The sequence below is a fragment of the Triturus cristatus genome, chromosome 9, assembly GCF_964204655.1.
Source record: "Triturus cristatus chromosome 9, aTriCri1.1, whole genome shotgun sequence".
Lineage (NCBI taxonomy): Eukaryota > Metazoa > Chordata > Amphibia > Caudata > Salamandridae > Triturus > Triturus cristatus.
Genome location: NC_140592.1, coordinates 346048291 through 346062307, shown reverse-complemented (window position 1 = coordinate 346062307; position 14017 = coordinate 346048291). Strand labels below are relative to the sequence as shown.

The 14017-nt window shown below is 45.1% G+C and overlaps 1 protein-coding gene across 1 annotated transcript in view; it reads right to left on the bottom strand.

Annotated features, from left to right (window-relative positions):
* EMC3 (ER membrane protein complex subunit 3) overlaps positions 1-14017 on the bottom strand; it is a 263643-nt gene that overhangs the window by 39754 nt on the left and 209872 nt on the right. The window contains exon 8 of the mRNA XM_085625115.1: positions 3498-3580. Coding sequence (XP_085481241.1) covers positions 3498-3580 — 83 coding nt within the window. The remainder of the gene's footprint in view (positions 1-3497; positions 3581-14017) is intronic.

The window sequence follows — 14017 nt, the reverse complement described above, 5'->3', positions numbered from 1 at the left end:
TTCCCGGAGCAGAGAATAAAGTCGCACACTGTCTCTCTCGCTTAGTCACAAAAAAGAATGAAGGTCCCCTAGCCGAACTGGAAGATCCTAGGGAAGACGATAACTACAAGGTGTGCGAGATTGTGGAAGGTGTGATTTCTGAAGTTGAATGGAAGGACGCCACGAAGGATGATGCAGTCATGAATGAAATTTGCAAATTGGTTACTGAAGGTTGGCCTGGGATTAGGACTCTGAGTGAATGAGTCCGGAAGTACTGGAACGTTCGTGATGAACTCTCTGTAAGTGGGGGTTTACTGTGGGGGGGCACTAGACTCATCCCTTCCACACAGGTTAGAATGAAAATCATCAACTTTGCCCATCAGGGAAACCAAGGTATCTCTAAAACCAAGGAGAGGGTTCGGTTGCACTTCTGGTGGCCTGGGATTGATATTCTTGTGGAGCGTGGGATATGAGACTGCGCAGAGTGCATTGCTTGTGATAAAACTTACAAGACTAGAGTACAGCCTATGGTATTCATGAGGTGCCCACAAGGTGTTGGCAACACGTGGCCTTGGATCTTTTGGGGCCTATCACTAATAAGGCGGGCCAGTGTTACATCCTAGTGTTGGTCGACATGTACTTAAGGTGGCCTGAAATTAAAGTGACTCAGAGCATAGAAACTAGGGATGTTACCAAGTTCTTGGAGGAAATTTTTTGTCGAGAGGGTCTCCCAGAATCCATGTTGACAGCCCACGGAGTTCAACTGGTGTCACGGGAAATGGAAGAATTTTTAAAACAAAAAGGGATCAAGCACAAGCTTTGTTCTGTCTATCATCCTGAGTGCAATGGAATGGTAGAGAGGTTCAACATTGGGCTAAAGGAGTCAATTCAACTTGCTAAAGATCAAGGTAAAGATTGGAGGTCTTGTATAATGGAAAGAGTAATGATTTATCACTTGACTCCCCACTCGACCACAGGTAAAATCCCTTTTGAGTTATTTAGGGGTCTTACTCCTAACACTCAAATGTTTCAATCTTGGATGAGGGAGAAATGTGCTGGGAATGAAGAGGTCAGGGACCCTGAATGGGAAGCTAATCAGGAACTCAAGTCAGCCAAGAGAAAAGTCAACTTTGACACTAGGCATGCTGTCTCTCACATGAAGGTATGTTTAGGAGATAGGGTGAAAGTACGTTATCCTCAGAAGTCTGTTGGTGTAACATTTTCCCCACCTTTTAAGGTGGTGAAGTTATCTCGTAATGCTGTGAAACTTGATGATGGGCGCATATGGAATTTGGGTAGGATTGCTCGTTCTGGTAACATCACTAAACATGATGCTCATGATGTTCCCTCCAAGGTTGGGTCTTCCTCACACAGAAGCTCCCACATATGTAATGCGCCCGGTGCCCTGCGTGATTTTGTTTTATCTTAGTTATACTGCACATTCTTAGCTCTTATAAATTGTTGTACTTTTAAGTGAACTGCTGTTTCATATGTTCTTGTTTTAGGTTTCCGGGGAAGGTGTGTGGTATTGCCTGACATGCAGCAGCAGGTCAGGTTACTTGTTCTTATGGAACACTTTGCTGTTTTAGAATGTTTATAATGAAAGGTTCTGTTGCCTAGTGTTGGTAGAGTCGGTTATCTCTGGCTTGATCTATGGATAGGACGTTGTTGTATGAGGATCTAATAAAGAAGATAACCTTCAACAGCTACCTGCTCCATGTGTACTTCTTTACATAGAGACAGGCAGACCAAGAACAATCTTTCTGAAGTACTCTCAAGGGCTTCTGCTTCATTGAGGACTTACGGTGAAATATGAAGGGTGTATAGCAAAGGAAATCTCAATATATAGAATGCAGTGGCATCAGAATCTACTACGCTATAACTGTGCCCTTCTGATTAAGAAAAGGTATGTGTCATTCCTTCTGCTTAGTCACCCATGCCAAACAATTCAACGCTTGCACTGCTCCGACTACAAAAACAATGCACTAATAGCAGTCATCTAACTGCCCAGCAGAGTCGAGGAGTGTGAATACAGGGAGGTAAGACATACCCAAATGAAAGGAACAGATAAAAATAAACAAATAAATGGCGGCCCACGGAAGCTCATCCTTACATCTGGGTTGCAGTCCACCTATCACAAGAAAGAGAGTCACTCTTCCAAAGAACCACAGAGAAATGGGGGGTGGAACAGTGAGAATGAGAGTTTCTGAGATATTACTGCAGAACAAACAGTGGCGTAAAGAGCGCATCCATATACATCCCACAGTGACTGAAAAATCCAGAAAGTACGGAGGTAAAGTCATATGAGCCCACACGTGCCTTACCCCTTCACTTTTTGTGTGGTGTGACTTTAGGGTCTGATGCACAGAGATACACAGCACTGGCTGCACCAACAAGGGTGAAAAACTAATGCCTGACACCAAAGAAAGTGTTATCATGCACTGCATTTATTATGATGCATCAGGGCAAACTGAGTGCTGGAGTGTGAGGCAGTGTGCGCCCACCCCCCTTCTATTAGGGTCTGATGCCGTTCACAATCACCAGAACTTCACATGAGCTCCAATCCTCATTATTTGGGCAACCAATGTGAAGTTTAGACAGAAGCCCATAACTCTGTTGACTTTGTTGCAAATTGTATATAAAATATATCATGGAGGTTATATGGTGGGGCATGTTTTGGCTTTAAAATGGCCTTGTGTTTCCTTTTTTCAGAAAACACCTACAGTTCAAATCATTGAAAATAAGTACAATTCAAATATGGAGAATTAAGTGTCAAATGTCCAATAGTGACCAAAGAAAATGTAAAGGATAAAGGACAGCCATTGTGTTTGCACTTTTTCATACTTGATAAACAAGGAGAATGATCAAGGGCTTAGTGCACAGCACCAGTTTAAGTTTTCAAGAGTGCCAGATGGGATTTTCTTAGCAAGTGAATCTGTAGACCATTCATGCAGGAAGAAAAGTAGGGCGGTAACATCTGAGGTCACCCTTTTTAACCTAAAACATTCTTCCCTCACGAAGGCAATGTACATGGAAGATGACTGACAGCTGGAATCATCCATGTTTACACAGATCGGGTACAGCATATCCAAAGGCAATATGTACTTCCCCAATCAAGATCTCATGAGATACCACCTGATGGTTGGGCTTTCAATTCCCTTCGCATCCATGTATTTGGTGATACATTGTATGTATTTTGTAACTGAACAACAAATCCAAATTAGCACTGACAATATGACAGAAGTTACCAGTTAGTAAATTCTAGGGAACAGGGGCCGATTTGAACCATTAAATTAATAAAAGTGAAAGGTTTTTTGAAACTAAGCCAAATTATCAAGTTTCCAAACCACCAAATACCTTGCATATGTTGAAAAATACATTCAGGATGTGAGCTGTGAGCCCTAATTGCTATTACTTGGGTGCAATAGAAACAAGCACAAAGGCACTGGCAGTACGCATTTTTGTCTTTATGTGGTAGTTTAAGGATTAGAAATATGCAAATATGATTTGCTTCATACCTTAAATGCTTTGTTGGTATCAGCAGGCATGGCCATTGCTGCCCCAGTCATTTGTTCCTGCATTACTCTAGATTGGTCAGCAGCTGAAGAACAGAAATATTTAAGATTACTATACACACATGCAAAGCCAACTAGAGAATTATAACAATAAGACATTACGATGAAGCATAAATGACACAGACATTGAACCTAAGTCCAGACTACCCTACACCATCGATATCATGGTTACATTTTCTCTGGGCAACATGAAAGCATGAGGCAGCATAGCTGCTTGGAACTCGGCATCACATGAGGTGGGGGGAGGCAAATGGGAAACTATAATAAAGACCAGATCAAAATGTTACTCATACTGGAAAATAGTTATTGTCTGTAGGAGCATGACTCAAATATTGGTTCACATACTGTGCACTGACTTTAAAGAAACACTGCTCGCCCAAAGTGTAAGATGAATGTGGTTGGAATAGTTTTAAAAAAAAATACATAAGAACTGTCTGACATCCTACTACTTCTTGCCTTGACTATCTACACAGTAACGCTCAGTAAAATTGTGTACAAATGGCCAAGTGGTCGATAGACATACATTACAAACAGCATCACAGCAGTCTTTCAAATCGAATGAGCATTATGACTTGCAGTCGGACTGATATGCTGATGTAACAATTTTACAACTTATCGCCATCTTGAAGTTCCAAGGTAGTGATTGCATTAGACTTGAGCTGTGAAGCATAAAGCAACAGAAGCTGGTCTGTCCTCACACAGAACAAATACCAACCTTTAAATCAGGCCTTATGGGCTACGGACCCCCACCAAGGTGAGGCCATACTGAAGTCTGTTCCAATAATACCCGAAAAAGTAAATAGTAGATGCAGGGGAGTTCAGGATGTAATGGAACATGGACACACGATCCATGCCAAGCAACAGTCTACAAGGAAGCACAAGGATGTAAAAGCTATTTATATTTTCTATGTCTGTTTTCTATTTAGAACAGCATGTGATTACCTAAAATGTGTCCTGTCACCAAAAAGAGCAAATTTAAAACACTGCAACTAAAAAAAGTCTATAGTTTGAGAGTGTAAAGTTTCCAAACTTACTGAAACTCTTAGCTCCCAAAAACCTGTTTACAGCATTGATATGCTATAGAAAGAGTGTTTACTTCTGCCAGCTGATCGTCGCCATCTGTTGTTGTCAATGATTCGTGGGAGGCTTGTTCAGTATTAAATAAATACTTTATTAGGAGCGCCGTAGAAAACGTAGGTGTTCCCTCTCCAGCCAGCAAACAACTGACAGGCAAGGAACACAGCTATGTCCAGGAGCATAGCAACGCTAGAACTTACAATGGAATGTAATATTTAAAGAACAAGATACAACAATATAAATCATATTAGAATACAACAGAGTGCTGCCTATTGGATGTTCCACAGGGCATTTATCTTCCACAACACCACAAAAACACTCATTCTTCAACTTCAACACACTTAATACCCAAGACTTTGGAAATGAAGAAACTTGAAACTTTTTCGGAGTAAGCACAGCCAGACTCAATAGGATGCTGAAGGGACCCAAGATATAGTCTACTCAGCATACACTAGTACTCCAAAAGACATAGCTAGTAAGGAAAATAAGGTATCTATCCAGAATGTTTCATTTGTCTCCACTCGCCCTCACCCCAAGCCTGCAACAGGTGCAGAGACATCATCTGGTCAAAGAAAAAGAAATGGTTTTGTATCTTAGTATCTCGATCATTTGCAGTGTGAATATCTTCTAAATGTACTTGCTGTGCATTATTCAGCCATTCATTGGTTCGGTCCAGAAACATTCATTTACAAATGTTTTCTAGTTACGCATCGATGTACAGGAAGTGTGTAATACCAGCTATGATATCGATTGTAAGGTCACAAATCCTTCTAATGTAACCACCCATTTAGATTTTGTTTATTTTTTGTGACAATTCCTCTCCTTTTATAGGAAGGCAGGCATATCACACGTGAAATCTAGAACAGATTCAAGTTGCCAAACAATTCTTACAGGCAAGTAATTGGTTTCTTTTGCAGCATAAACCTCTTCTAGATTTACATATTGTGCATAGTTTTAGTGGCACCAGATCCCCTGTTTAGAGGGGGTGTAAAATTGAAGCCGTACCAAACAATTGTTCTGCTTCTGACACTTTTCTGTTTTTATATCTAAACAGTTAAAGTTGTGAACAGGCCTAAGTATTGCCTTCCCCAATGCTGGAAAACAATGTCAGTGATCCCTATAAATGCCCATTCTCAGGAGTCGCTCCTCTGCTACCCGTTTGCTTTAATTCCCACTGGTATGATGTGCCCGTTTGTCTGCGTGAAAATGTTGTACCCCTGGAACATTGTTGGCAACAACGGAGATAATTCCTAATTTGCCCACTTCTAAATCTCTTGTGCTAGTTTTGATAGTGGGTTGAGATTGTGCACCCCTCCCTCAAATTGCTAACACCGGTAAAATACTGAAGTTGTGCTGACTGTCAAGAGCTGCATACATTTGTTAAGAATTTGATTTTGGACAGCCTTTACCGGTAGGAAACCTGTCCTGCATTCCAGATAGTTTACGTGCTTTACCGCTTCTTGTAAGGACCCACGACGCCATAGCTTGCATTCTTCACTGTGTGCATCCCATCATACATGCTGCATCTATTGTTAAGATGGCTTGTGCAACAGAGGTCTTGAAAGATCTGCCCTTATACATACTATCTGTTTCCATCATTTTAGCTCCATGCTGACTTTGTTTGATACAACCTCCAAGACCCCTGGAACTCTGAGGCCACTGATAGTTAACCATTCCTGTACTTGTCTCATCTGCATTCTTTTTATTTATTTATTTATTGCGTTTATACATAACAATCTAGGTGCACTGTGTTTCAGCATAACAACAATGTAAGCGAGCACATGGTGATCAGTCATAACAGAAAAAAAATTACATGCAGATCAGCAGCAGACTGGCAAATCACTTTGGTAGGGTCCCCAAACCTTTTAGTTACTGACGACAATGTCCCTCCTGTCCTCTCAGTGGCGGAGTATCGGGAACCTAGGGTCGGGGAGCACAAGCCATCCCGGTGTATACTGCTGAGCTGGGGCGATGCAAGAACAGCTAATTAGTAAGGGTAGGGGAAGTGTATTCCCGCATGGTGCTGCCCGTCTCGCCCGTGTCTGTCACTCCAGTAGTCAGATATGTCGTGTAGAGCCCCCAAAAATTATTGGGCCGACTCCGGGGGGTAGGAAGGTCACTAAAATTTTCAGTCTGCGTACTGCAGTATAACATGTCGTGAGACCACTGCGACATGGTGGGAGTGGGACCGCGTAACCAGGTAATCGCTACCCTACGCTTTGCAAGGAGAAGTCCCATGTCCACCAACCTTCGCACACCCCTGGGGATCTGTTTAGAATAGCCCAGTAGGACTAGAGCTGGGTCGGGGGAAAGTGATAATTCGGTCATTTTCCCCAGTTCGCAGAAAACAGATTCCCAAAATTTGTGCATCCCCGGGCAGGACCTGGCTAAGTGTAAGAAATCGGCGATTTGTTCATTGCATCTCTCACAAGCTGTATTGTCCCTCAACCCGTATCTGTGGAGCCTCTCTGGCGTGTAGTATACTCTGTTGAGATATTTAAAATTGAGCAGCCTGTGCCTACTGTTTAGTGATATACGTCGTGTGCTGTTACAACAGTAAGTCCACATGGGATCGTCTATAGTCCGCTGCAAGTCTCGATGCCAGTCCAGCCTTGCTTTCGAATAATGGTTTGCTCTATGGGACATTGATAACTTATAAATCTAAGAGATGATATTGCGGGGGGACTTAGCCTAGGTCAGTTCCTTAATTTCCGGAGGCTCTAGAAGGTCCTCCCCCAAGATGTCCAGCAGTGCATGTCTTGTTCTGTAAAACTGGAACCTCTGTAGCAGTGTGCAATCGGTCTCTTGACGTTCTAACTCATCCCACTGTTTCACTACGCCATTGAGGAAAAGATCACCGGTAGTGTGAATATTGAGTGAGCGTAGTGCAGGTAGAACCCCCCGGTCCCTACATGTGGGTAGCCAGCGCGTCCATTCAAGTGGCATGGCTGGAGAATACAGAATCGCTCCAGCCTGAGACTGTAATAACCAATGCCAGGCATGGCGAGTCGCATTAATAGAATCTAGTATCCCTGTTCTGCGGTCTGTGGCATCGAATATCGTGGCCGGAAGTGGCAACGGGTCAGCAATGATTGTTCCTATTCGTAGATGCGGGACGTCAGATGGGCTGTGAATCCAATAATAGGCTTGTGCGCACTACGCAGCTCTATAGTATAAATGTATGTCCGGGGCGCCGAGCCCCCCCATGTGGTATGGCAGGGTGAGAGTCTGCCATTTGACCCTTGCCTGTTTGCCCGCCCAGGCAAGCCTTATCAGCAAAGTTGTGACCCGGTGGAAAAAGGAGCTAAGCAAAACCATAGGGATATTTGTGAACAGGAACAGGAACCGGGGTAGCACCACCATTTTCATAATTGAAATCCTGCCGAGCAAGGACAGGGGTAACCTAATCCAATTTTCAACATCGTCTTCCAATCTACTGACAGCCTTCCCATAGTGTTCCCTAAAAACCTTCTCCGAGTCAGAGTGGACTTGTATGCCTAAGTAACATATCGCGTCCGTGGACCACTGAAGTGGGTAATCTGGTTCAAAAGGGGCCCTGATTGGTGTGAGCGGAAAAACTATCGATTTGGTCCAGTTGACCCGTAGTCCCGACAATGCGCCAAAATGCACCACCTCTCGCAAGACAGAAGAGAGATTACTTTCCGGAACACGGACGTATAATAGAGTGTCGTCTGCGTAGATGGACACAATAAGCTCATATTTCGGGAATCTAATGCCCCTGTGGCTGTGATACTCTCGTAGCGCACAGGCAAGAGGTTCGCCCACTAACGCATACAATATGGGAGACAGCGGGCATCCCTGTCGCGTCCCTCTGGTAATGGCGATGGGATTCGTCACCAGATTGCCTATTTTGATTCTGGCGGATGGGGAATTGTATAAAACTCCAACCAATTGGAGGAAGACCGGTCCTAGTCCCATCCTAGTCAAGACGTGGCGCATGAATGGCCACTCCACAGAGTCAAAGGCCTTCTCCATGTCGAGGAAGACCACGATAGCCTTAGAGTCTTGCCGGATTTGTGTTAAGGCCCCAAAGACTGTACGTAAATTGTAGGTGAGGTTCTGTCCGGGATAAAACCGGCCTGCTCAGGGGCCATCAGAGTCTGTGCGAGGGGAACTAACCGATTAGCAAGGATTTTAGCAACTATTTGGTATCAATGTTGAGCAAAGAGAGCGGGTCATAAGACCCACACTCTTCAGGCGGCTTCCCCGGTTTGAGGATAGTGACTATAACCCCTCCCGCATTGTAGGTGGCATCGTGCCGGATACGCACATGTCATCAAAGAGCGTTGCCAGATGCGGCAATAATAGATCGAGGAACGCCTTATAGAAGGATACAGTGAGGCTATCCACTCCCGGGGCACTACCGGCCTTCATAATCATAAGGGCTAGAAGAATTTCATCTTTTTCTATGGGCCTCATCAGGAACTCACGGTGCGTATTGGTGAGGAAGGGGAGTTTGATATGGGAGAGATATTCTAAAATTTCGTCCTCGGTGCCAGTAGAACGAGTAGAATAAAGCTCAGCATAGAATTGTCTGAAACGGTCTGCAATTTCTACCTCCTCAGTGAGCACCTCACCTTCCGCTGAGAGAAGTTCAGAGACCTGTGTTTTACTGCGCTTTTTCTTAAGTAACTGGGCCAGGACAGCACCCGGCCTTTCCCCCTCCTCATATACCCACGCAGTGGCATATTTACCTAAGTGTTTTAATTTGGCATCTGCTGCATCTTGGTATTCTCCCAGCAGTTCCCGAATTTCCCGTGATACCGCTTCGTCCGCATGCGCTATTTTTCATTCTTCTAAGGCCCCTAGTTTCTTTTCAAGGTCCACAAGACGCTGTTGAATTGAGCGGAGGACCCCTGAGTGCTTAGCCATTGCGACACCTCGAATGTAGACCTTGAAGGTCTCCCAGACCACTTGGAAGCTAGACTTCCTAGGTGTGGCTAACACTATAAGGAGGGGGGAATGATCTGACAAGGTACGAGGTAGTACCTTACACTCTCTAATATTATCCTGGAGGAGCGAGGACGTTAACCAATAGTCTATCCGGGTGTGCAGGTTATGATAAGCTGGGTAGTATGTGAAGCCTCCTTTGCACGGAAAGCGCGTGCGCCAGACGTCGCAGAGGTCCATTCTAACCATAGCGCTATCCAGCACTCTAGCAGCGGCGGAGAGGCGTCTTTCCAGGCCCCCCGACCTGTCAATGTTTGGGTTCCGGAACAGGTTAAGATCCCCTCCCTAAAGGAATAAACCCTCCCTGTATTTGCTGGCTACGGTTGTAAGAGTGTCAAAGAAGTCAGGACAGTCATAATTTGGGCCGTAAATGTTCACTACTACTAGAGCCATGCCCTTCCCCTGGCACCTGGAGATCACGTATCTGTTGTCGCTGTCCGTGTCTAGTGGGACTAAGGAGTAGGGAGATTTCGGATTAACCCAAGTGAACACCACCCTAGCATGTGAGGTAAAACCTGAGTCGTGTATGTTATCCTTCAAACCCCTGCTGCGCAGTATCAGACTATAAAGTGGAAGGTGTGTCTCCTGTAATAAAGCATTGTTAATGTTCTGTCTATGCAAATTATTCAGTACTTTGCGGAGCTTTCCATGATCATTGAGGCCCCTAACATTCCATGTAATCGCTCGGAGGGTGTCTACAGTCTCGTTACCTTTGATATTGCTAGGCGCTACCATTGCAAGTGTCGGAGCATATTCTGCAACCTGACCTGTGCTGCAAACAATTGTATGGGACACCATGTGAATATTGGCAAGAAACAATAACCACAAAAAACAACAGTGCAATTCTGAAAACCCACCTACCCCCCCACCCACGTCAGACCATCCCCAACTTGGCCGCGATACTTCCCCATAGGCTTCCAGAGCCCCTCCCCCCCTCCTCAAAAACAAAGTACCCCCCCAAAGTGTGATTCACTCGTGGAATTTACCGTAAGTCTGTACTCGGTGCGTTGTGCAGCCTCAGCGACAGCGAGTTCAATGTGAGTCAGTCACAGCAGTTAACAGTGACTGGTTGCGGCTGTGTGTGAGACGACTTCACTTCTCTTAATTAGCTGCCTGCCCTGAGGCTGCTTGCCGTGCCCTCCAATATAATAAATTATGTCGTGATCATGGCGGCCGCGGGTCGCAGCCCTTAGTTTACTTCACACAGTGAGTGGGTGCGTGCAGTTGACTGTGCGTGCGTTGAAGTGTTGCCACTTGCCGGTGGGCGGGCCGTGGGACACAGTACACACACATGACAGTACTGCAAACTGACAGACACACACACACACACTGATTTATTGGGGCGCCAGGGGCGGGCTGGATTTGGGTTCTGATGGGGGGTAGGGTAGGGGCTGCACGAGCAGCGCGCGGCAGTGTGCGCAGATTTTTTTCACTTGACCACGCCACGCCCCAGTATAACCACCGCAGCGCACTGCTAACCAGGACAGCGTGAGTTATCATCCATTGTTCAAGCCATCCGCGGGCCGGTGCTGCCGACCCCCGACAGATGACGACGTTGAGGGCAGGGAAGCCTGTGTGCAGGCAGGCATCGATGTGCAGTACTGTCTGGTTCTGCTGGTAGCAAACAGCAGCAGTGCACCAGGCCGCCTAATCCTAAAAAATCAGTTATTCACACGGAGCCGGACCGCCCACCACAAGTAACGGTAACAAGTTAAATAAAACAGTGAGTTAGTCAGGTGTTAATAACTGTAGTAATGCACAAAAACCCTTCATCTGTTTGTCCCATGGATTTTTTTAAAGCCTTGTCTCTGTGGTGCGCAGTGCGCGCACAAACGAAAGCACGGCCCTCTTTGGCGTCTAGTACACCTATAGTTTTCTTCCCTGGGCAGTCACGATAGGCTTGGGGACCGGGGTATCGGTTAAGTTGAAGGCCCTACCCAGACCTCTGCCCTTCCAGCCTCCTACGCTAGTCCTGGCCCGGGTGGGCATTATGCTTGCAGTTGCACACGGCCGGAGGCATGATTCATTGCTCAGGGCAGGGCGCAGGCCTTGCCTTGAACTCGTCACTTGCCGGTGGTACACTTCACAATTCACTTCATACGTATACTATGAAGTGAACTGCATCGGTTGAAATATGCCTGCTTTTCTGGGCGGTCTTCATACTGCTGCCTTATGGTCCATTCTGGCAGTGTTCATGTCCCTGCGCTTCTGGCTGTGGGTTTGTGTTTCTGCTGACTTGTAATTTGCTATTTTGGTAATTCCCCCGGTTGCGGCCTGCTTCTCTGGGTACACTGGCTGTGCCATTTTTCTTTTGGGTTTCTAGTGCCTGTTGGAAGTAGAATCGGAGTTATGGGGTTACCAGGAAGAAAATGAAGCATTCATGCTGCGCCTTTCAAGTGCCCACAGAGAGAAGAGAGGAAACTCATTTTATAGTGAAAGAGACAGTCAATCACAACATAAAAATATGTTTCTGTGATTTGATGACATATGCCGCAGTAAAGAGAAACTGTATTAACATATACATATGAAGAATATTTAAAGATGGTGCAGATTCACATAGGATAAGAGAAATAACTAATTATGTGATGTCTTTGAAAAGGTGACGGTCTCCCCAGTAGACAAACTACAACCCTGTCAGACAGATATGGTGGTGTTTTGTCACTGCTGGGACACCTATTTAAACGGTAATATTGTTTTGGACACGTTGCAAAAATCTATTCTATTATGAATGTCCATAAGTTTGTTCAATCAGTTAAATGCTTGCTGCCGCCACAAATGCGTAAGGCATGCTGGGAAGGAAACAAGTGTGAATTCTAATATAGCTGAACTAACGCCTTGATTCTTTAAAGGTGAAAAAATAAAGCAACTTTTACATTAGTGGAAAATATTAATAATATTGCTACAAAATGGCAAAAATACGAAGCAAATCGAATAGAAAAATCATTTTACTATTCAGTCTGTGTGTGCACTTTCTGTTCAGTAATTCCCCAAATGTTTCTTTTTTAAACTCCCGTTTGCTTTCACTTCCAGCCTCCTAGTCCAGGCCCGGGCATTGTTCTTGCACATGCTGCCCGGCACCGGAGGCATGATTGCTCAGGGCAGGCCTTAGACTCGTCACTCGGTGGTTCACTTCATATGTATGAAGTGAACTGTGAAGTGAACCACCGAGTGAGGAGTCCGAGGCCAGGCCTGCCCTGAGCAAACATGCCTCCGGCGCCGGGCACCGTGTACAAATACAATGCCCTTAATGGACTTGATTTATTTTTGTTTATGTTGAGGATTCAATTATGATGTAGCACTGCACTGCATGGTCGAAATTCTCAATATAAAAATGCAGGATGCAGTTAGTCTGGGACCTGGGTAATTCGTATGTCTTCAGCTGTTCTGTTCAGTAGAATGTGTGGAAGAGAAAATAAAAAGCTGTTTGAAGGGAAGAGACTGTAGAATTGTCAGACATTTCAGCTGCATGCAGTATCATGTGCTTTGGACTTAAAGCCACCTCTGCAGTTTGGTTGCCTTCATTGCACAGGTGGTCCTATCTAGCCCTCCTCTAGAGATGCCCGTTAGACAGAGAGACATCAAGAAATATAGCAAAGAAACTTTAGGGAGTGGTAGTAGGGTACAAAAGAGGTGAGTTAGACACAGAGCTAAAGTAGAAAGAGGTTAGTAAGTGAACACTCGAGGCAGAGAGAAGTAGTGAAAGCAGTGGCAGGTAGAATGTGGGCAGTTACAGTACGAGAACTATATAGGGGTGCTAGCTAGAGAAATCAGGGTGGGGAAAAGAAAGAGGTAAAATGTGAAGTGAAGCGTTGAATGATAAGGCAGGTGTAAGAGAGGTAGAAAGAAAGGTAGAATTAAAGTGCTGAAGGGCAGAAAGAGGAGATGTTGAGAGTAAAGAGGTAAAGCAAAAAGACATAAGTGAGGTAGTGAAAGAGAGCTGAAGGGGAAACAAAGCTAGAGAGTGGTTGAGGTAAAGAGGTAGAGAGTAAGAGGTGAGATACAAAAGTTCATAAAGAGAGAAAGAAGTAGAGGTATGGTTGTCGGTGGGGAAGGGAGAGTGGGTTGATACTGGGAAAGGGGCACAGAATGATGAGAGAGGGACAGAAAAAAAGAGGTAGAGAAGGAGAGGTGTAGTAAGAAAGAAGTAAGACCGTGAGAGAGGTGAAGGGAAGAGTGGTAATTTTTAGGACAACACTCTGAAAATTGTTCCAGCGCCACTGGCCTGGGTGCCTTTGTTCGACATTTTCATGCTTTCTGGCCTGGGTGCCTTTGTGCGACATTTCCATGCTTTCTGGCCTGGGTGCCTTTGTGTGATGTTGCCATGCTTTCTGGCCTGGGTGTCTTTGTGTGGCGTTTTCATGCTTTCAGGCCACGGTGCCTTTGTGTGACATTTCCATGCTTCCTGGTCTGAGACT